Source organism: Neoarius graeffei, chromosome 16 (genome assembly GCF_027579695.1).
Source record: "Neoarius graeffei isolate fNeoGra1 chromosome 16, fNeoGra1.pri, whole genome shotgun sequence".
Classification (NCBI taxonomy): domain Eukaryota; kingdom Metazoa; phylum Chordata; class Actinopteri; order Siluriformes; family Ariidae; genus Neoarius; species Neoarius graeffei.
The window spans coordinates 18301175-18325577 of record NC_083584.1 but is presented as its reverse complement, the minus strand read 5'-3'; the positions used below and the strand labels follow the sequence as shown (position 1 = coordinate 18325577).

Here is a 24403-nt window from a genome sequence, read left to right as displayed (position 1 = left end):
TAATAATAATAATAATAATAATAATACAGTAAAATTGGTGGCTGTTTGCTGCTGCAACTACTACTACTAATCATCATTACCATCATCCATTATTCCATTATCTGTAGCCGCTTATCCTGTGCAGGGTCACGAGCAAGCTGGAGCCTATCCCAGCTGACTATGGGTGAGAGGCAGGCATACACCCTGGACAAGTCACCAGGTCATCGCAGGCTGACACATAGAGACAAACAACCATTCACACCTACGGTCAATTTAGAGCCACCAGTTAACCTAACCTGCATGTCTTTGGAATGTGAGGGAAACCAGAGCACCCAGACAAGGGGAGAACATGCAAACCCCACACAGAAAGGCCCTCGCCGGCCCCTGGATTCGAACCCAGAACCTTCTTGTTGTTTGGTGACAGTGCTAACCGCTACACCACCATCATCATCATCGTCATGTATCCATCCATCCATCCATGCCGCTTATCCTGTTCTACAGGGTCGCAGGCAAGCTGGAGCCTATCCCAGCTGACTATGGGTGAGAGGCAGGGGTACACCCTGGACAAGTCACCAGGTCATCGCAGGCTGACACATAGAGACAAACAACCATTCACACCTGCGGTCAATTTAGAGCCACCAGTCAGCCTAACCTGCATGTCTTTGGACTGTGAGTGAAACCAGAGCACCCAGAGGAAACCCATGCAGACACAGGGAGAACATGCAAACTCCGCACAGAAAGGCCCTCGCCGGCCGCTGGGTTCGAACCCAGGACCTTCTTGTTGTGAGGTGACAGTGCTAACCACTACACCACCACCATCATCATCATCATCGTCATGCATCCATCCATCCATCCATGCCGCTTATCCTGTTCTACAGAGTCGCAGGCAAGCTGGAGCCTATCCCAACTGACTATGGGTGAGAGGCAGGGGTACACCCTGGACAAGTCACCAGGTCATCGCAGGGCTGACACATAGAGACAAACAACCATTCACACCTACGGTCAATTTAGAGCCACCAGTTAGCCTAACCTGCATGTCTTTGGACTGTGAGGGAAACCAGAGCACCCAGACAAGGGGAGAACATGCAAACCCCACACAGAAAGGCCCTCGCCGGCCCCTGGGTTCGAACCCAGGACCTTCTTGTTGTGAGGTGACAGTGCTAACCGCTACACCACCATGCTGCCCATCATTACCATCATCATCATCATTAGTAGTAGTAGTAGTAGCAGTGTTATTATTATTATTATTATTATTATTATTAGTAGTAGTAGTAGTAGTAGTAGTAGTGTTATTATTATTATTATTATTATTAGTAGTAGTAGTAGTAGTGTTATTATTATTAGTAGTAGTCATAGTACTAGTATCCTGACTAGTAGTAATTATAGTATTGTTGTTGTTGCTGTTGATAATGATGATCCTAATAGACTTAACAGCAACCAGTTTCCATCACCACATCCGTTGTAGGCCACACAGTGTCGGCCATGCAGTGCAATCTCCCGCCTTTCCTGGCACCATTCAAAACGGTACAATGCTGGGTTGCCAGATTTGGCTTTCAAAACAAATCACCAAAAGTCCAAAAATCATCCAATCCCCATACACTACCGTTCAAAAGTTTGGGGTCACCCAGACAATTTTGTGTTTTCCATGAAAAGTCACACTTTTATTTACCACCATAAGTTGTAAAATGAATAGAAAATATAGTCGAGACATTTTTCTGGCCATTTTGAGCATTTAATCGACCCCACAAATGTGATGCTCCACAAACTCAATCTGCTCAAAGGAAGGTCAGTTTTATAGCTTCTCTAAAGAGCTCAACTGTTTTCAGCTAACATGATTGTACAAGGGTTTTCTAATCATCCATTAGCCTTCTGAGGCAATGAGCAAACACATTGTACCATTAGAACACTGGAGTGAGAGTTGCTGGAAATGGGCCTCTATACACCTATGGAGATATTGCACCAAAAACCAGACATTTGCAGCTAGAATAGTCATTTACCACATTAGCAATGTATAGAGTGTATTTCTGATTAGTTTAAAGTGATCTTCATTGAAAACATACGTCAACCTATACGGAATGTCCGTATTTTATACGGATTTGATTCAATAAACGTAGTATACGGGCGTACAAATAAAGTTATATGGATTCTTTAAAAAACTTCAATATTTATTTAGAGCTATAATCAATTCCCACAATGATAAAAGAGCGCATAACATTTACAAACGTACTGTACACCACAGAAAGCACAGCCAGCCAGTAAAGAGTCTTATGAAATCGCGCGTTATCTTGTGGTAGTGAGACTTCGTTCCACTTTTGATCATGCGCACACCGCATTGCGAGAATCCCGCCAACCGTGAAGTCATAAACATAGACGCCACCTTCTGCGTAGAATCATACGTCATCCTCGCCGCCATATTGGATGTGGCAAAGTGGAGATTCAGCCGAGAATAAAGATGCCTCATTCATGTACTGCGTTTAACTGTACCAACAGGTTTACCGTCCAAACGAGATCACATGGGATTACCTTTCACAGGTGAGACTGGAAAAATACTTTTCATTGTATTTGGTCATTATAATGTAATTTTACGAACAGATTTTCCTGACTTTGTGGCTAATATGAAGTCTCGCGCATAATAGCCGCTCGGTGAAACCTGTCTCCAAACAACGAAGTATTTCCTTCGTAACTATGCTGATAACACTTTGTGTTTTTGTCAAACATTGGATCTTTGTATTCATTCTGAAGGTTTATTGTTATTAATATTTAATAAAAAGTAACTGGGATATATCATTCAAATTTTAGGTAAATTATTTTAATTTGCATCTTATACAGATTTTATAAGGGAAATACGGATTTTGGAGGTTGGTTATACAGGTTTGATTGGCCAAAGGTTGACATGTATGTGAAAAGAACAGTGCTTTTCTTTCAAAAATAAGGACATTTCAAAGTGATCCCAAACTTTTGAACGGTAGTGTAAGTCCCTTCCAGATAACACTGTATCTGAAATCCATTAAGACTAGCATTGTAAAATGGATAGTGTGATCCAAGACAATTATAAAGAGACTAAAAAAATGTAGTTTTTCCACCAGTGTCCTGTGATGAATGTCATCTCATCTCATTATCTCTAGCCGCTTTATCCTTCTACAGGGTGGCAGGGAAGCTGGAGCCTATCCCAGCTGACTACGGGCGAAAGGCGGGGTACACCCTGGACAAGTCGCCAGGTCATCACAGGGCTGACACATAGACACAGACAACCATTCACACTCACATTCACACCTATGGTCAATTTAGAGTCACCAGTTAACCTAACTCCACACAGAAAGGCCCTCGCCGGCCCCGGGGCTCGAACCCAGGACCTTCTTGCTGTGAGGCGACAGCGCTAACCACTACACCACCGTGCCGCCCTGTGATGAATGTGTTTTATTTTATTTTATGTAGCATTATTGTTTTATGCTTATGTCGTCACAGATAAAGAGTAAGGCTTAAAATATGTCCAAATCTAGAACTCGGACACAAAGATTAAACCTGTGGCGGCATTGAAAAAGTAATCCGGTTCGTCCGTAAATATCGAGGATCTGGCAACACTATATTACTATCCATCATATGGTCGAGTCTATGGATGGTGAAACGTCAGTTTGGACCACTCCATTGCAACAAGAGGCGTTTTGAATATAATTATTTCGTGAGAGCATAGTGGTGTAAATTGTATTTAATCGTTTAACGAACTTTTGGAGTAATTCTATTTCAGAAATCATTTTTGAGTACTGTTTTTTTTGTGGAATAGTTATTTCTCGCTGCCGTGCCTCCTATTCTTTGAACTCGTGGTACGGTCCATATTACACGCGCGAAAAGCGGCCCGCGCGCGCACACACACTGCTGTGAGGTGTTTAATGCCGCGTCCGGGTGCTGCGGTGAAGCCGTGCTGCTCCTCCTTCTGTCTCTTTTTATAAACCTTAGCGCTTTTAATTATTATTCTTTTTTTAAGCAAAACAAATTCCTTGTCGTTTTATCTGCTGAAATGCCTACCAGGACGTTGCTGTGTTTGCCGGAGGATGTGAAAGAACGGTATGTTAGCTTTAAAAAAAGCAACCAAAATGGAGAATATGAAATTAGCTAAGCTAGCTGTCAAAGAGCTAGGATTAATTTACAAAAATAAAAACGACCCATACAACTAGTTTGGGTTAACTAGCTTTTTTTATAACTCGTTTTGGGTTTGTTTTATAATGTATAATGAAAATTAGCTGCTTAGCATCTTGTCTCTTCCTGCAACACTGAACTCGCATTAGCTTGCTAGCTTGGCTTCTTGTTTTGGTGTGAGAGAGTGTTAGCATGCTAGCTAGCTAGCTAGCTTGCTTGGCTCACGCGCCCGCTGTCATTCAGCAGGCTGAATTTGGCGCCAAATAATAATGGCTGCTTACTGTTACTGTTATTACCCCGCGTGTCAACGCCCCTCAACATTTAACTCATTTATTTATAGTTACAATCTAATCTTAGAACATACCCTATACTGAGAGCTGGTTAGCTTTTCATGTATGTGCCATGTTTTATTTATTTTTTTTAATCCTATGTTTTTCAGGTTTGTGCCTAAATTAAAAAGAACAACTTCCTTAATGCCTGTAATGTCAGATCCAATTAGGAGGCATGACGTAGGACTAGGGAGGTGTAGCGATTTTGACACCAGTATCGCGATATTTTAATATTTTAAGGACGCTTTTTTTAAAATAAAAAGAGAAAAGACCTGAGCCTAGTTGAGAGTGTGTGAAATGTCAATGATGAAAGAAGCAGCTTTGGGACTAAAAGGTTGCTGGTCCGATTCCCTGGACCAGCAGGAATGGTGTGGTGGAAGTGCCCTTGAGCAAGGCACTGAACCCCCATGTGCTTCCCAGGCTGCTTTGGGTACGTTGTACGTCTGTCTGGAAAGATGTTTAACACCATGTAGATTAAATCAGTAATTTGGAAAAGTTTGTGAAAGCTGCCTAATTTTAGTCATGGTCAATTCCTGCCCGCTGGACAGCTTTCCCCATCAAATGACTGCTGTCCTGTGCTTCCTTTGCATCTTTCGAACACTGTTGTGTGATTGGCGAGTGTTACTGTAAGAGAGAGAGAGAGAGCATGATTGAGAGATTACACCACCTGTACCTCCCTGAGAGCATGGCCAGTTGTTTTCTTCAGCCACTGATATGGTATTGTGATTCAATCATGTGATCCCTGGATGACAGGGCAAATGCTCTTCTGTTGCAAAATTAAAATTTGCACCATTTTTACTTTTGGAAATACACACTCACTTGGGCGGCACGGTGGTGTAGTGGTTAGTGCTGTCGCCTCACAGCAAGAAGGTCCGGGTTCGAGCCCTGTGGCCGGTGAGGGCCTTTCTGTGTGGAGTTTGCATGTTCTCCCCGTGTCCGCGTGGGTTTCTTCCGGGTGCTCCGGTTTCCCCCACAGTCCAAAGACATGCAGGTTAGGTTAACTGGTGACTCTAAATTGACCGTAGGTGTGAATGGTTGTCACTATGTGTCAGCCCTGTGATGACCTGGCGACTTGTCCAGGGTGTACCCCGCCTTTCGCCCGTAGTCAGCTGGGATAGGCTCCAGCTTGCCTGTGACCCTGTAGAACAGGATAAAGCGGCTTGAGATGAGACACTCTCGCTTATTCTTAAGCCAAGATCATGGTGCGGCTGATGACAGCAGGTCTGAAGACCTGGACCAAAGTGATGGCCCTGTGAGTCAGGGATGTAGGAGAGAGTTAGACCATTAACCGCATTAAAATACCAACAGTAAAACTTGGACATTTATTCAAGCAATGTTGTTAACCTTCAAGAAAACATTTTCAGCACTCTTTCAGCAGAAGTGCTGACGTTTAGAACACCCAAGAGTTTATAAGATTGTTAATTGGCAGGAAACTGTAGAGGTTTATCCATAACTCTACAGCAGTGTTTCCCTGTTGGACAGGGTTACAAACCAAACCTCGTTAGGAAAGTAACAACCCTTAATTAATCAAATGGAAACCTTGTTGCTCTTTACCACTAGGACGGTGCTGGTGTGGAGCCAGTTCTGGCATGGTGCCGTTTGAGAACTGGCCCACGTTTCAACAGATTCGGGAACTGAACGCAATGTTAAGATTATTTCAGTTTAAATGTTTCTGGGGTAACTATTTATTTATTTTTGGTGGGGGGATCAAGGCAGACAGAACACATCTGCTTTGCTTGCTTTTTGGAAATCTACTTTGAGTCATGACATCTTGCGTTTGAAGGTCACCTGTGTGTGGCGATTTCCGATTTCACTCATTTTGTCAAAGTGGTAGCTCCACCCATACCCACTGACATCAAGAGTTCCAGTTTTGAGACCAGCAATTTTGTGGTGCTGGGCCGGTGCCAGCCTTTCCACCCTTTATTCTTCTCCCCTCCCCCAGGTCAAACTGCATGGGGGGGAAATAAACACTGATTTCTAGATTATGCAGCAGCACCACTTTGGTGGAAAAGGGCTATTTTTAATAAGGAGCCATTATTTAAAGTTCCTGAACAAATCTTCAGTGGCTGATGCTTTTATTAATTGTAATAAAACCTGAGTGGATGTTGATATATTTTTGCAATTCTACCAGTCATTTCAGGGTTTACTCCACCTTTTTAAATATTGCCTGTTTAGTCAAGGTTGGATTTGAGGAGAAATGAAAATTGGCTTTTTGGGGGGGGGGTGCTGCATGAGTTAGTGTAGTCGAGTCACTAAACCTTGAGCCTGAGTCCACTCTCGAGTTCCTGGTGTTGAAGTCTGAGTCAAGTCCAAGTCAATAAAGAAAATTTTGAGTCGAGTCCACTACTGATCCGAGTTGAGTCTGACACAAGCCCTGCGGTCAACAGGGTAAATAACATGAGAGAGGGTTAACACTAGCGAGTTCACTCAGCAAGCCCCGCTATCAACAGGGCAATGAACATAGCGTGTCACTTCCTTCTCTGAGTGAAGTTTTACCAAATGAAGTTCGAGGTTGTCCCTGTCGTCTCCTCGATAATTTTTCTACATATAGAACACATTGCAGTGCCTCCCCCGCACGAGAAGTCTATAAGCAAAGCGGACAATCCTAGGGGCATTCTCTCCAGGCGTTTTAGCGCCGTTAACGTTAGTTTGTTCTTGAACATGACATGAACAGGTGAATGTGCATTCTCTTGCATAAAATTAGTATAAAAATAATGTAAATATCTTTTGCCAAATTATGGCATGTTACAAAAATAAAGGGGGGGAAAAAAATCAGTCCTCGTCTCCAGTTTGAGTCCAAATGCAGTTAATGCACGAATCTGAATCATCAGTGGTCAAGTCACAAGTCTTTAAAATTAGGGCAAGAGTCAGACTCAAATACTACAAGCCTGATGAGTTATTGTGCAGGGTTTTTTTTGGGGGGGAATGAGTTGCGTTGCATGTCCGCTCTTGCTTTCTCTCTGTCGTCCCTGTCCTCCCCCCCCAAAAAAAAAAAAAAATTTAGGTGACAGTTAAAATTTGCTTGCTGAGCAATACTTCTCTCCAAGTTCATGGAGAATATAATTAGTAACGTTGGTAAAGTCTCTCCTCCCCCCCCCTTTTTTTTGTGTAAATGGCTCTCATCTTCAGCTACTTTTTTTTTTTTATACCTCCAGATTGCAGGCGCTGGATAAAGGTGACGACAGTTTGTCAGATGAGGTATGTACAGTTCATCAAATGGCTACAGATTTTTGTAGTATTTTTATGCTGCTTTTGAATATTCAACAAGAGATTGACTTTAAAGGATGTACATGTGATTTTCATTTATTTTGTTGGTTGTTCAGCAGGGAACCAACAACTCCAGAAATGTCAGATATGGTTCTTGTGAAATTGAAGGGACTTGTTATTCTGTGAGAATTATAAGCTTAATTGCGATAGTTTTGCCGATGCCATCCACTACGGTTTTATATTGATTTTTCTGAGGGTGGAGTTAGGTTTTGTCCCAGGAGATCTCAGAATTCATAGCATTTTGTTTCAGAACCCCTTCCCAATTAGAACTAAACTCTCAAATGCTTGAGTACCATTGTGATGGATGTCTCCTCTGCTTTAGGATTGTGTGAAGGAGAAGCTCAGGTTACTGCAGGACTTCCTGCGTGATGACACTCAGGACCAGCTCAAAAACCTTGAGCTCAAACTGAGAAACTCTGAACTTACCACGGTGATCATCTTGCCTGCCTCATTATTTTTTAAAATGGATTTATTGTATGAACTGGTACTGAAAGTGCCTTCTCTCGGATTGTTGATTTTAGGCGGTGTACACGTCCGAAGTGAAAGCTGTGCTGAAGAAGGCTCTTGGTTTGGGCAAGGAAGGTCACGGTGACGGGGCGGAGCAGAACGGGCACTCGAACGGCTTCTCTGAAAATGGGTCTCATAAAGATAACGGTGAAAAAGAAGGAGCCATGGAAACTCAGGAGGAAGGTGAAACGGTGAAATCTCCCAGCACATCAAAGGGCAGGGGTGGAAGACGCAGTAAAGCTGACTCTGAGCCTAAAAGTGAGTAATCCAATTAAGTTTTACTGCAGTCCAAAGGTTTTTTTTTTTTTAAAGGACTTATCACAATTAACTTGCTTGTAATGATGGATCCTTTTTCTGTGATCCAACCAACAGAATCTCCTGCAAGCTCAAGGGTCACGCGCAATTCTGGAAAACAACAAACGATCCTGTCAATGTTCTCAAGAGTGTAAGGATAAAAATACAAAACTTGTGCAAGTGTTGTGGAAAATTACTTTTCAGATGGATAAGTTTGTTGACATTTGGCTAAAAAAAAAAATACCAGACTTACTAATTATAAAAGTTTTAACATCCCTTGTCTTAAAAAGGGAAAAAAAATTGACTGAGGTTAAAAGCATGAAATGATTGGTACCAAATAGGTTTTTGTGTCCTTGTACCAGGAAAATAGTCATATCATACTAAAAATAAAACAACTTATCATATGACCCATACAGATCAGTGCACGCGCTCTTAATAAAACCATTGAGAAAAGTCACATGACTGGGCAGGTGCGGATTTTTGAAGCCGGTCCGGAAAAAGCCGTACGCGGCCCCAGACCCATTTCCCTCACTTCCACCATTTTTCCTTTTGCTCTGAATTGTTACCTTGCAAAATGAGTGACACAACTGAGCACTGTGAAAGTGGATTTTATCATCCAGATAATTTGACACAGACCTAATTGAAAAGCTGAAATGGTCAAAGAAAATGGGGGGGGGGGTACTTTCGAGCGAATAAATTCACTTGTTTATACAAAAAAAAAAAGACCTGAATGTTTGACAACGCTACCTTGACAACACTAAAGTTCATTGTTTTCCGCTGTGTTAGTTAAAAAAGGTCATATGATAAAATGGTTGTTGACTGAGTTGGGTCAGGCCAGATGGTAAAATATTTGGCTCTTGGTTGTTTCTACTGACCGAGCACAGCAAGGTCCGTACAGCATGACCTCAAGCCAAACGTTTTCCTGGTCAGCCCTCCAACTCAGTCAATAAGTACATAGTGTCTTGCAAACGTATTCATCCCCCCTTTGTGGTTTTTTTATTTATTTATTTTTTTTCTGTTTTGTTGCATTAGAAGCTGGAATTAATATGGATTATTGGAGGGTTAGCATTATTTGATTTACACGACATGCCTACCACTTGAAAGATGCTTTTTTTTTTTAATTTATTTTATTGTTTTACAAAAAAAATTAAGATGAAAAAACAAATGATGAGGGAGGGGTTTAAATATTACCCAACCCTGATCTATACTTCTCCACAACTTTGTCTCTGACCTGTTTGGAGGCTCCTTGGTTGTCATGTTGCAGAGTCAGGGTCCTTCCAGGACGGGTTATTTATACAGACATCATGTGACGGATCATGTGACACTTTGAACACAGGTGGATCTTAATCAAGTAATTATGTGACTTATGAAGTGAATTGGTTGGACCAGCTCTTATTTAGGCCCTTGTCACACACTTATTCGGAATTAGCAGGAATCAAGCATAACCAGCTGGAATGAAAAATTTTTCAAAATTCATGCCACATTCGGGTGGGAATTTCAAACTGACCAACGTTCTTACAGCTTTGTAAGAATGCCGTTCGAATACTTCGAACCTGCCTCGAATGATTCTTGCACATTTCGGGTGTATTAGCTTTCGAATGCAGTTCAAATGTAGTTGGAACGCAGTAGGAATACGAAGAATGCGGTTCGATTGCTGCCCAAATACCACCCGAGGTCTGGTCGGAAGGTGCTTCGAATGCTGTACGAATTCACCTCAAATGCAGTCAGAACGCTCCCGGAATAGCAGCTGAATGTTTTGAACGTCTAAGAATTCAAAGAGAATGTAGCTCAAATATTTAGAATGTACTTCGAATATCCCGGAATATACTAAGAATTTTCATTCCGGCACATTCGGGACATTCTGGCAGGATTTGAAGTGGCTTGCCATTCCGATATTTTTTTTTTTTTTCCCCTCGAATGTGATCAGAATGTTTCGAATTCTGTAAAAATATTTAGAATGCAGTTAGAATACACTTCGAATGCCGTTTGATATTTCTCCTCTTCGAATGCGCCTCGAATGTTTTGAGCATGAGCAAAACATTCGGGCTGGCCACAAGAATGGGCCTGAACATTTGGAATGCAGTCAGAATTTTTAGAATGCACTTCGAATATCCCAGAATATACGAAGAATTTTCATTCTGACGACATTCCGCCTCTAGTGTGGTCTGTCTGTCTGTCTATCTATCTGTCTATCTATCTGTCTATCTATCTATCTCAATAAAGAGACATTTTGTGTCTTTAAAGTTGTAGGCGTGTTGTGTAAATCACAGTGCTAACCCTCCAAAACTCCATTTTAATTCCAGCTTGTAATGTGACAAAACAGGACAAACACCAAGGGGGATGAATACTTTTGCAAGACACTGTATTATGTGTAGCTATGAAGTAGAAGGAAGAAAATGTGATGTATATTGATGTTTCAGATTTTTTTTTTTCCATGTAGTAATGGTTTGAACTTTCTCCTGCAGACCCAAGCGCAAGTCTGAAGAGGTGACTGGCGAGGCTACAAATGGTGATGCAGAGGTTAACACTGAGGAAGCTGATGAGGAGGTAGACAGCTGTGTTTTGTCTGTTAAAGTGCTAAAACCTGGTTTCATCAATAGACTGAGTTTGAACTTGTTTTTCTTTTTTTAAATGAAGACTCGTGAGGAAAAGCGTCTTAAAACTGAAGAGGATGAAAAGTAGGTTTAAAATGTTTTAAGTGTACTTGTTCAGTGCTGTCAGGCAGTAAAAATGCCATGGCAGTTGTGACAACCATCTTTCCTTTCTTCTCAGACTGACCTCTGAAAACTCCAATGCTGAGAATACCAAGCCTGTGAACACAGCCAAGGTGATGCTTTATGTCATAAATCTTCATACCTGCCAACCTGTACGCATCTTGCGTAGCCGCTACGAATTTTTACCTCATTGTACGACTGTACATTTTCACATTAAAAAGTACGCATATCGTCCGAACTCGCATTTCAGTCAAGTTCTCGCTGAAGTTGATAGACTACCGCTGATCTGTGAGAAAACTCAAAGCCAGAATGGAACGCTTTGCCCAATCCCCCCACCCCTCTTCCAGAGTATGTGGCTCTGCCCTCTTCACCCCCTCCCCTTCCTCCTTCGCGTCTCTGACTTGAGTGCAGCCAGGTGGCTAGAGCGAGTCGGGGATTGAAACGTCGGTTAGAGACGTCGTTTTTATATTTGTAACAGAAACGGTTGTGTTTCACGTGTACTCGAGCTTCCTAGCTGTTATTTTGTGCATTTACAACACCAACAGTACAGGCTAGTTCTTCATTTAACTTCGAAGCCGTCACTCGAGGTTGCATATTCGATGCGGTAACCAACGAAACCTGATTACAATTCCTCTCGCGCTCATTGAATCACTATGATAAGTACCACTTTATTGATGTGCTCAACAAAATGTAGCGTGTTGTATATCTTAAGGGCAGTCGGTAACTTCTGTCAATGGTAGCCTAGAATGTTTGCAGATGATGTGAAGTCGAAAATTGGTCATCCCTCTTATGAAAAAACCTGCGTGGTACTGCAGTATCAAATGCTTTTTTTATACAGTATTACTGCAGTAAATGCAATATTTCGAATGCAAATTTGCAATAGTTTGCACATGAAAAAGGCATACTACAAAATACTGCAGTGTACCGTATAATGCAATATACTTCCAACATGTTAAAAAATGCAAAAGTCTAAACCTATTGCATGGGAAATTTGTGCATACCATGTTTTGTGTTGAAAGTGCCTTTTTTTACATACTGTATTAATTTAATGTGTTATTTATTTTGAAAGAGTGGCTCTGGTTTAATTTCATTTCATTTGCACATGTATTTAATGTTTGTTGTGCTTTTCAAAACGGAAGGAAGTTCCCAAGAGCCATCAATAGCAGTTTCCCAAAGTCTATCAATAAGAATGTTTTACAAAACTGGACTATGTTCCCAAGGTCAATCAATAAAACTGGACTGAAAGTGTGTGTTTGGTCTGCTGGTTGTGGTCTGAGGGGGCGCATGCGTGCTGGGTTGGGGTGAGGTTGACGCGAGGGGGGGTACTCATGAAATTGTGAAATTGTACTCATAAAATTTTTTCAAGGTTGGCAGGTATGAATCTTACCTGACAACTGTCCAGCCTACTTTTCCTGACAAACCTCTAATGTTCCATTTTGCCATTTCAGACACCTCCACCCAAGTGTCCTGACTGCAGGCAGTACCTGGATGACTCTGACCTCAAGTTTTTCCAGGGGGATCCTGATGATGCGGTAATATGTTTTCCTGTCTCCTGGTGAAAAATTTCAATTTTTTAAAAAAAATATTCCCCACATATTAATCTCCCTTGTATCTTACTGGCAGCTTGATGAACCAGAGATGTTAATAGATGAGCGTCTTTCATTGTTTGACTCAAATGAAAATGGGTTCGAAAGTTATGAAGACCTGCCTCAACACAAGATTACGAACTTTAGGTAGGAGGAGGGGTTTACTATGAACTTTGCTCTTCAGTCTCGGACTTTTTTCCTTTTGCTACATTTATTTTGATTTTTTTTTTTTAGTGTGTATGACAAACGTGGCCACCTGTGTCCTTTTGATTCTGGACTCATCGAGAAGAATGTTGAATTGTACTTCAGTTGTTCGGTCAAGCCCATCTACGATGACAATCCTTGTATGGATGGTATGTTTGGGGGAGCGGCATTACAAAATTATCTATATCTGTCTCCTTATGACTGAAATGCTGTTTTTGTGTCCTTAAGGTGGTGTACCTGCCAAAAAGCTGGGACCCATCAATGCCTGGTGGATCACTGGCTTTGATGGAGGGGAGAAGGCTCTGATTGGCTTCACCACAGGTAGCATCATAAAGTTTCATGATTGTAACCGTCGTATAACCAAAGTTGTTTTGCGTTAGCCGCTCATGGTTTCTGTCTCTTGCTCTCTGCAGCATTTGCTGACTACATCCTAATGGAGCCGAGTGAGGAATACTCTCCAATCTTTGCCCTGATGCAGGAGAAGATCTACATGAGTAAAATTGTGGTCGAGTTTCTTCAGAAGAACCCAGATGCGACATATGAGGACCTGCTTAACAAAATTGAGGTTGATATTTATTTAAAGTCACGTTGAGTTAATGAACATGAGTTTAGTGGTTTTCTGAAGGGGTGTTGCTGTTTATGCCTTTTATAGACCACAGTCCCACCGGCTGGGCTGAACTTCAATCGCTTCACTGAGGACACACTCCTGCGCCATGCCCAGTTTGTTGTGGAGCAGGTGGAGAGCTATGATGAGGCTGGAGACTCGGACGAACAGCCAATCATTGTTACCCCCTGCATGAGGGACTTGATCAAACTGGCTGGGGTTACCCTGGGCAAGAGGTAGGTTGGGAGAATCGGCATGTTGGATTTTACACTGTGAGACACCAAAGTTAACGGTCAACCTTTAACATCAGTGTGGCTGGGAGGTGTGTGTTTAAAACGCAACACCTTTGATTTGTTTGGATTGTGGGTCGTCCCCCCCCTTCCTCTTTTCTTCTTCCCCTCTCCATGTTATTCCAATATCTTCATCTTCTGTATTTGGAACAGCTAACAAACCAAGAAATGTTTGGAAATCTTGGAAACTCTCTGGCTTTAGACTTGATCTTGACGACTGTGAACTGATTGTAATTATAAATCAGTCTCTAAAAATCTTTCAATGAAGAAAAAAAAAACATAAGAGGAGGCGGCCCCTGATTTGCAAGGTAAAATCCAACTGGGATTCTTTAGGTTGTCCAGTAGACAGTGTTTCTGTAATTCATGTATAAATTCCCCCCCCAAAATCACTCTGTCCTGTAATTGCATGAGTGAATTAATACAGTAGGGTAGTTCTTTGGTAAGGGAATTGCATTCACAGCAAAGTGTGGTAACCCTTTTTTAAATACCCCTGCTCCGGGGGGGGATACTAATTTACCTCTGTCTGTCCGAAACACACCCTTTTTCTCAGCAACCCCAAGTCATGGCCACTAGGTACCAAACTTCAGCTTGGAGTTCTATACAGCGTCTACTGTTTTCAGGTCTATCCTGTTTACTGATGATGCATTTATGAAACATGGCGTGAATTTACAAAATTTTCTTAGCACTTTTCTCGGCAACTACAAACCCACAACTGCTTGATATTTGGTACCGAGCTTCAACTTGGGGTTCTATACCGTGTATACAATCTTCAGGTTTGTTGCACATCAACTTCCTGTTTTGCCGACTGAACGTATTTACGAAACATAGCGTGGATTTTGACGCTATTTCACGATGCAAAATGCTATTTCAAGATGAGTTTACCAGGATGCTATTTGAAATCCCTGGGGAGAGACACTGCTCTTTACTTGTTTCAGAGTTAATCATTTGTTGAAGTCAGCATTCATAATAAGTGTCCTATTCCTTCGATTGCTTCCATTCTGATGTAAGTGAGCAGATGCAGTACTCAAGATAATTGTACTTAATTAAAAAAAAAAAAACCACACTGTATGGGGTATCTTTAAAGCTAGCCGCACACTACGCCGATTTTCAGCGTACCGAGCCAACTGAAGTCGCGAGTCAGGCGTAAAGACTAGTTTTCGATGGTACCGACTCATCTCACAGCCGATTCGAAAAACTAATCGGGAGCCAGACTGATCGGCGAGTGTCGCTAGCAATAGCCAATCATATCTTTCGCATATAACACGTGACATCATTAAACACAATTTCTAGTGCGAGAAATACGTGTTGGTAGCACCTAATGCAGGTATATACTGTAATTCCATAGACTGAGGCTTTATCCATAGACACAGTGGGCTGGAAAGCCACTCTGCTCAAGTTGTGTGACTGAATTCCAAAACGCTTTAACTCCCCTATATAAGTGCACTATTTTTAAGGTTGGAAATAATAGCTCATGCAGCCTAGATAGTGCGCTACATATTCCATGTGTCATTTGTAATTCAGCCTGTAGCATCTTCAAGTGTTGGATTTAACAGTAACTATATCCAATAGCCAATCACAAAGCTATTAAGTTGTCACGTGATATTTAGCGGAATGTTTATGATGCTTAGTTCGCATAATCTCGTTTGGTGTCGCTTCAATCGCGACTGCACTCGTCAATAGTTGGGGATATGTGCGTGCCCTGTCGGGAGTCGGCTCTGAAATGGGTCGGTTCGGTACCGCGTGGATCGGCGTAGTGTGCGGCTAGCTTTAGACCCTAAGGAAAAAAAAACATAGAATAATTGGCTGTGTTTAACTCTGAATGTAAAATCTTTTATGGGGGGGGTGGTCTAGTACTGGAATTATGTCAGGAAAAAAAAACTGAACTTTCATTTCTTAAAATTCAAGCCGAGATTTCTCTGAAGTGACATTGCCTTAACGTGTCAGCTCCGTGATATTGCTAAAGTGTGGAATCCAAGGCGATGTACTGAAAACCATATTTTAAAATCCCCCCCCATTATAGCAATCTTAATAATTTTGGCCTCCCTTCTGAAGAATTGCCCAGTAATGCACTGCTTATAATCTCTGCTGTACTACCAATTATGAATGACCCAAAACACTGTGAATTAGCCAGGCTAGACCCAACATGAATAAATATGGCTTCAGACTATAATACAGCAACTACCTGGAAAGTTCTTGTAAACATTTGTGTATGTAAATGTATGAGTGGTAGTAATGTGCTTCCTCTTTGCTTCAGGCTGAAGTTATCATTGTTTTAATAACTAATTTGACGTGGGTTTGGGTTCTGTTTTACAAATTGTTTTGCTGCCGCTTATGCTATGTTAATATCTAATGCTTCTCTGGCATTCCCTAATGCAGCATGCTGCTGTACTGGTAGGTAACTTTTTAATTTGCACCTCTGGAGTGCTTGTGATTCTGGTTGTCTTGATTGATGCTGACTTGCAGTGGGAAGCAGAATCATGATCGGCTGTAAGGGATGGGTGATGTAGCACGGTCGTGTTACTAACGATATACTCCTGTTTATATAATTGTTAAATCAACATCTAAGTTCCATGATGAAATGTTTGAACTGCTCTGTAGAGCAGGGGTCTTTAATCTTTTGTCTACAAATAGGTGCTGTGTGGATTCAGGTTTTCATTCCAACCGAGATATTAAAAACCCCTGCTGTAGGTTTGGAAAATTGTCAGTCTTGAATTGTAAGAGTGGTTTTTAAAAAGCTTGCATCACCCTGCCCTGAAGAGCTCTGCATTTATTCATTTTTTTTTTTCTTCCTTTCTCATAAAAACTGCATGTCTCCATTTCTGCTTAGCTAGTAAGTGGTCTCATGTTGTCATTCAGCCATGTTTGTTTGTAATGTGTCCTTTTTCCCTTGTTTTTTATCCCCCTTTTCCAGGAGGGCAGCCAGAAGACAAGCTATTCGTCATCCTACAAAGATCGAGAAGGATGTCAAGGGTCCAACAAAGGCTACTACAACCAAGCTTGTTTATCAGATCTTTGATGCCTTCTTTGCAGAGCAGATCGATCAGATTAATAAAGAGGGAGGAGGACTGAAGAGGCAGCGCTGTGGGGTCTGTGAGGTGAGCTTGAAATCGTGTTTGAACCATCGGTTCTTGCTATTCGGGAAGGGTTTTTTTGGGGGGGCATTTGTTTAAGTGGTAGACACATATATTTAAGATTCTGTGTGATACTGAAAGTCTCCTAAAGCTGTGTTCTCTAGGTCTTTCTTGTACACAAAGTACTGTCCATTGTGTCTTCTGTAATCTGGTTAGTGTGTTGCATGAACCCCCACCCCTTAACATTGTGACCATTGAATTCTAGCCAGTGTAATTAATGAAATGTTACATGCGTTTAAAATAAAAAATTCAGACCACTGTATGCAACAGTGGAACCAATACATGACCAATTTGTGATATTGATGAATATCACGAAATTCAGTAGTTACAGTACCAGTCAAGTTTCAACACAATTCAGTGGTATTTCTTTATTAAGACACTTCAGTTTTTGATCTTGTTTACTACAGTTGTCGAATAGCTATTTACTGTTTGGTCTTGTGCATTAAGACAAGAAATTCCATTAATTAAATTGACAAGGCTACACCTGTTAATTGAAAAGTGTTCCAGGTGATTACCTCTTAAGATAATACCAATAGTGTGCAAAGCATCAAGGTAAACGCTGGATACTTTGAAGAATCTAAAATATGAAACATTTTCCACACTTTTTTTTTTTTTTTTTTTTAACCGCACAATTCTATACATGTTCCGTATGTTATTTCATAGTTTTTGATGTCTTCAGTATTAGGGTGCATCAGTTGCCCTCACGTTCATAAAATCTGATGCATTTTTGTTTGGGTGTTCCTTTTCACCAATAAAGACATCCTGTAAAATTTTTTGACCATATTCAAAAGTCTAATGGTGGCACCATGAGGTTCATTTTTTGCCAAAAAACGCTTATTTTATGTTTTCGCGTAAGGTTTGAATCACAATGTTGGACTCCATTTATTGATTTCTTGTGAGCCAGAGATCATGTTAAGAACCTTTGCAAGGGATTGAGAAGCATTAATGTGAGTCATAATACATTTGTATTGTTTAAAAGTAGTTGAACAATGATTCAATGAACAGCTAAAACTCAAACTGTGCCTGATAATATATTTAGAATATATACTAAAAATGTGGATCTAAGATATTTGGTATACTCTATAAGGTGCCATAATGTTTCATGAAAAGTGATCGAAATTGTCATAAAAGTCATAAAATAGCAGCTTTTTCTATAACTTTGAGCTCCTGGTGCCACCATTACACTTTTGAATTTTGTCAAAATATTTCACCCAGTGTGTTTTCTTACCAAGAGGAACATAAAAACAAAAATGCATCATGATCGGAGGAACTTTTAATTTTTAGGGGGCAACTGATGCACCCTATTCAGTATTGTTCTACAATGTAGAAAATGGTCAAAATACAGAAAAAACTGAGTAGATGTACTAAAACTTTTGACTGGTACTGTATTTTCTGACCTGCTCTGTTCTTGTTCCTCACGTGCTCCTTCATCTGTAACCTGATTTGGTCAGGACATAAAAAGAACTTGACATCACTTGGAGCATCTCTTCTCCCCTCCCTTTCGGGAAGTGGCATCTAGTCAGAGCAGCCTAATGAAATATCAAAACGGGTTTACTAAACCTTTTTAGCTGAACTGTTCTCGATGCTAAGTAGTGCGCGACATTACCAGTACTGCAGGTTCTGAGCATATGAACCATTTGGTGCAAAGGTTAGCAGAGCACCATCGTTTTCATTTGGTTTTAATAAGAGTTTGCGGTGTTCCTCTAGGTCTGCCAAGCCCCTGATTGTGGTAAATGCTCTTCATGTAAGGACATGATCAAATTTGGAGGCAGTGGTCGCAGCAAACAGGCCTGTCAAAAGAGGAGGTATACAGTTTCTCTAGATCTTTGCTACTAAAATTTATACTAAAACCATTGTATGTAGGTACTGTTAATCTTTTGAGAGGACTGATATTTTTGTTAACTCGATTTCTAGTTCTTTTGTGTGTGTGGGGGGGTCTTTTGTACGAAACCTTGCTACTTGGGGAAACTAATTGGACAATCTGTGGATTTTGCTCTGTGCTTAAACCTAGGCTTATCTGTAATGATTCACTGTTTAACATCCTGAGAACCTGGTACTCTGTGTTCTCATACTTTCCATTTAAACAAACATCGTGTTTTAGTTGTGAGTAATACTAATGAACACCAGACACCATTTCTGTTGAAGGAAGAAAGTAGTAAAGACGGACATTTTGTCCCCATTAAGTAGTTTTTTTGCTCGTAAGTTTGATGTGACTAAGCTCACTGCTGGTAAATGGAGCTAAACGGATGTTTTTTTTTTTTAAATCCAGATGTCCTAACATGGCAGTGAAGGAAGCAGAGGATGATGAGAATATAGATGAGGAAGACGTCTTGCCGCTTGTTAAAGATGCATCAAAGAAGATGTCTCAAGCTAAGAAAAAGCAGACCAAGAACAAGATCACCTGGGTGGGAGACCCCATTAGGGTATGTACGCACTTGTTGGTGCCGAAATAAAGTTTGCTGGTTTTTGTGACTCAAGAAGGGAAAAAACCCCTCCCAGATTTTAACATGTCCTGGTTACTTAATAATGAATCAGTCCTGCAGTCTTGGTTGCATTCTTGTTGAGTGATTTCATATGAATGTTTTTCCCCTCCACAGACTGAAGGAAAACGTGACTACTACATGAAGGTGCGTGTGGAAAATGAGGTGCTGGAGGTTGGAGACTGTGTGTCTGTTAGCCCAGATGATCCCTCTCATGCACTTTACCTTGCCAGGTAACTGTGGCACTTTAATGATGACTGAAAATCAAAAATGACCGACTTCTAAAATTATCCAGTTCTCCAACTGAAATATAGTATTTGGGTCGGGGGAAATAAACTAAGGCTGGATGTTTATCCTTTGAGTTGACCGGATTGTGAAGTGTCCAAAAGCAAGCGAAGTCTGAGTCAGTAATGAGTTGGGGGGGGGGGTTAAAATAAAAAATTTTTTTTTTTTTTTAAATATTGGTTTGTTTCTCATGCATGACATATTTTTAAAATCAATGTTTTAATAAATCACTTTAGAAAAATCTCATTAAATTTGATAGTTAATCATGGACCTGAACAAACATGGTTATGGGCAGGCTTGGTTTTAGGCTGACTTTTTAAGGATGCAGTACTTCTCGAACAGTGTAATGGACATTTTAAGTTCATTATTTCCAGGAAATATTACAAGGCTCATGCAAGTTACCTGGCATGACTTTTTTTTTTTTTTTTTTTTTTTCTTCCCCCCAGGATTACAGCTTTGTGGGAGGAGGATGAGAAGATGTTTCATGCGCATTGGTTCTGCCGTGGTACAGACACCGTTCTTGGTGAATCCTCAGACCCTCTGGAGCTCTTCCTTGTGGATGAGTGTGAGGACATGCAGCTGAGCTTTGTGCACGGCAAAGTCAATGTGCTCTACAAGGCTCCTTCAGAGGACTGGTTCATGGAGGTGCGAATTTTTATTATTTTTATTTTTTCCCTTTTAGACTCTCAACACAACTGATGGATTTGTGCTTGGCTTTAGTATGCTGAAATTTCAGTGCAGAATGTTTGTTTAAACGTTTTAATGGCAATCTGGTTTGGTTCTCCCTCCCCCAGGGTGGTCTCGTTGATGACATAAAGGTCATTGAGGACGACGGAAAAAGCTTCTTTTATCAGCTATGGTACGATGGGGAGTTTGCTCGGTTTGAAACGCCTCCTAAGGTCATCCCAGAGGAAGACTCCAAATACAAGTTTGTGGAAGTTATTGTTATCTGAACAAACTGTCATCAGTATGAATTTATGAATCAGTTCCTGGAGACAGGAAAGTTATTTTTAGCCAGATTCTTCCTTACTGCTTTAATGCAGGTTCTGTGCTAGCTGCATTAGAAACAGAGAGCAGCAGGAACAGGAGACACCTCGGGTCTTCGATCCCCTGGAGGATGAGGAGTGTGACACTAAAGTCTTGTATTCCCTGGTTTGCCTGAAGGGGGAGCAGTACAGAGTGGGAGACAGTGTATATTTGCCACCTGAGACTTTCAGCTTTGGGTAAGTCAAGAGCAAATTGGTTCACAAGTCTCAGCATTCCTGTGTGAGAGAGATTTTTTTTATTATTATTATTATTATTATTATTATTATTTTTTTTAGTATCTCTATCTAAACATGTGACTTTAGAGCTGAAATTTCAGTATCAGTTATAATTTCTAGAGACCTATTTTTTATAATTACTAAACTGGGGAGGTTTAATTTAAATGCCTTACTTTTTATGAATGATTTCTTCACTGTCTGCAGTGTTTCTCACACAGACTTTACTTGGGCAGGCTGCCCAGGAATATTAATAGCCACCCAAATTATATCTCGCAACCCATTTTAGCAAGTAAGTTTGAAGAACAAGAAATGTTCTGTGAGCGATAGATAAATAATAACGAATCTAATGTACTATGTCACTAAAAGGAACTGCGCTATGATGGAAGGCAGAGCTTTCATGCTGTAAACAATCTTAATCGGTGTGCATGGTCTGTTAGTGTTACCATGACAACGTGGATCACTTGAGTCCAGCCAGCGGGTTCAGCTTTGTAATGGTGCTCTTGTTTTGTTTTCCTCCCCTAGCTGATTGAATCCTTTTGTTAAAAGGACATATAGTCCGTGTACATTAGATCATTCTATTTTTGTATTGGTGGTAAAAATTAACAGGCCAGTTTTGTTTCTCTTCCTTCTATGTAAGGCAGAAAATGTAACCGTGAATAAGGGTCTGCTTTTCTGAAGCCGACATGTACATGTGGTCTGAAACTGTATGAAGAGACTTCCTCATTTTCAGACAGTTGAATAATTTGCCACAGTAGATTGTTTAGATGGCGGCACGGTGGTGTAGTGGTTAGCGCTGGCGCCTCACAGCAAGAAGGTCCGGGTTCGAGCCCCGTGGCCGGCGAGGGCCTTTCTGTGCGGAGTTTGCATGTTCTCCCTGTGTCCGTGTGGGTTTCCTCCAGGTGCTCCGGTTTCCCCCACAGTCCAAAGACATGCAGGTTAGGTTAACTGGTGACTGTAAATTGACCGTAGGTGTGAATGTGAGTGTGAATGGGTGTCTGTGTCAGCCCTGTGATGACCTGGCGACTTGTCCAGGGTGTACCCCGCCTTTCGTCCGTAGTCAGCTGGGATAGGCTCCAGCTTGCCTGCGACCCTGTAGAACAGGATAAAGTGGCTAGAGATGATATGAGATTGTTTAGATGTCTTGATCACTGATGATGTAATATTCTAGATGGAACCATGTTACACCTTAATAAAAAAGCTGTATGGAATTAACTACCAGGGTAGCTGCAAGTATTTACATCCTTGATGCCAATTATCTGCTTGCCAGAATTTGTTCCTGGGCCAGTTGTCACTTTTTTGATCAAAACCTATTGATCTTGATCACAGGGTGAAAGCTGCAAGCCCAGTGAAACGTTCTCACCGGAAAGATGATGTGGATGAGGACCTTTATCCAGAATACTACAGGAAGTCCTCGGACTACATTAAGGGATCTAATCTGGATGCTCCGGAGCCGTTCCGTATCGGACGCATTAAAGAGATCTTTTGCAGCAAGCGCAACGGCAAGCCAGATGCATCAGAGGTCAAACTGCGCCTCTACAAATTCTACAGGCGCGTACTGATCATTTCATTTGCTTTAATAAAGTTGCATACTGAGCAACTGATTGCTGTTAAGTCCTAGCTGTCTGGCATTAGCTTGGTCTTATTAGATTTTAGAAGAATTTGTTGTAAGTAGCTATTTAATTACATTGTACATTAATTTTCAACAGACCAGAGAACACTCACAAGGGGCCAAAGGCAGGCTACCACACTGATATAAACCAGCTTTACTGGAGTGATGAAGAGGTGTCTGTGAACATGGCAGATGTACTGGGTCGTTGTCGTGTGGAGTATGGGGAGGACCTTGTGGAGAGTGTGCAGGACTACTCCAGCAGTGGACCTGATCGGTTCTACTTCCTAGAGGTAACACTGGAGCTAACTTCCTACGTGGATAATCTGTAACGTTACATCTACCCACAAAGCACCATGTATTCATTAATAAACTAAACACTGTAATCACTCTCGTACTGCTGTTGTATGAGAAGAATAAAGCGCTTCTTAGGACGTGCCTTTAGTTGGAAAACATTCATTCATTGTGGGTAACAGTAGCTCATTACACCCATCTTGTCCGTTGATTAAAGCAGTGTTCGAAATACCCGTCTGCATTTTGCAGAATGATTTTCAAGATTGCAGAAGAAAAATTAAACAACCTGCAATTTTGCAGAATGAAAAAATCAGGCTCGGGATACAATGGTTCTCAATTTAGCAAACTAGCGGCGCTGTAAATAAACTGAAACCTGCGCCGCGTGAACCTGACGGCGTTTTCCAGGTCAAAGTTGAGCAATGTTTTACGTAATACCGATGAAAAGTGACGACAACCAAATAAGGGCAGTTGCCATTTTCCGATGTAAGATTTCTTCACTTTTAATACCCGCCGGGAGGATCCGACAACTACCTCGGCAGTTTCCGCCATGTATCTCCCAGAATTCAATGCAGCACAACAAACATGGCTCCCAAGAAGAGGATTGTTTCTTCGGGGCAAAAACGCCAAGAAAACAAGGACGATTTTGTTGTATCTCGGCAAAACCGGCAGCCAGCGTGACTCCAACAACAGCGACAGATCACGCATCCGCGAGGGGGACAAAAATGAAGACGGTCACTGCTGACTAGTTCTTATCTTGCATATTGTATTGTTGAATCATGCAAAATTATACTGATATCCCTTTTGAAGACAGCAACAGTATTTTACCTTTATTCATAGATACTTTTGAATATTGTTTTCTCATGTCAAGCTACACTAATACATGTTGTGTACATGTTCTATTTTTTATTTTTTTTTTTACTAGTGCTGTCTTGCCTGTGGTGCAGACTAGCACAAAGTAAAACAGTTGCCCTGTAAGACAAAGCTCATAGGTTCAGTTCTGCCATGATTAGTTTGTACCCAGTTCTCTGTTAGTTTAGAGCAGTGAAGCCCCTGCAGTCGTTCTCAGTTCAGTTCATGACCTTGCACTTTAGAAGCCAGGCAAACACCATGAACCCAAACGTCTTTCCATTTGCCAGTTGGGTTTTATTCCTTCATGGCATCAATTCTTTGCATCATTGTAAGATGTAACAGAGTGTAGAATTGAAACCTTGCTTTCAGTTTAAAACTACAGGTTGCAGATGCAAAAACTGTGAATGAAGTACATTTTGGGTAACAATCTATTGTTCAAGTTAGAAACTTAATCTTGACAAAATGTAACATGACGTGTAACATGAAGATGAATGTTTTTTGTTTCTTGAAGAACAGTTGTGTTCTATTTTTTTATTGTGGTGATGCCTTTATTAGTATGTTGTGTGGGAGGATAATGTGTGGGTGTGA

At 41.1% G+C, this 24403-nt stretch overlaps 1 protein-coding gene across 1 annotated transcript in view; it reads left to right on the top strand.

Moving 5' to 3' along the window:
* The first annotated feature begins 3804 nt into the window (after positions 1-3804).
* dnmt1 (DNA (cytosine-5-)-methyltransferase 1) overlaps positions 3805-24403 on the top strand; it is a 35814-nt gene continuing 15215 nt past the window's right edge. Inside the window, exons 1-23 of the mRNA XM_060942591.1 lie at positions 3805-4041; positions 7598-7640; positions 8032-8139; positions 8231-8474; positions 8589-8661; positions 10976-11057; positions 11148-11188; positions 11283-11337; positions 12673-12756; positions 12848-12957; positions 13045-13163; positions 13243-13335; positions 13428-13579; positions 13667-13854; positions 16820-17003; positions 18747-18844; positions 19309-19462; positions 19637-19752; positions 20251-20449; positions 20599-20732; positions 20848-21027; positions 22393-22614; positions 22773-22965. Of these exons, the coding sequence (XP_060798574.1) occupies positions 3995-4041; positions 7598-7640; positions 8032-8139; positions 8231-8474; positions 8589-8661; positions 10976-11057; positions 11148-11188; positions 11283-11337; positions 12673-12756; positions 12848-12957; positions 13045-13163; positions 13243-13335; positions 13428-13579; positions 13667-13854; positions 16820-17003; positions 18747-18844; positions 19309-19462; positions 19637-19752; positions 20251-20449; positions 20599-20732; positions 20848-21027; positions 22393-22614; positions 22773-22965 (2919 nt within the window). The 5' untranslated portion in view covers positions 3805-3994. The remainder of the gene's footprint in view (positions 4042-7597; positions 7641-8031; positions 8140-8230; positions 8475-8588; positions 8662-10975; positions 11058-11147; positions 11189-11282; positions 11338-12672; positions 12757-12847; positions 12958-13044; positions 13164-13242; positions 13336-13427; positions 13580-13666; positions 13855-16819; positions 17004-18746; positions 18845-19308; positions 19463-19636; positions 19753-20250; positions 20450-20598; positions 20733-20847; positions 21028-22392; positions 22615-22772; positions 22966-24403) is intronic.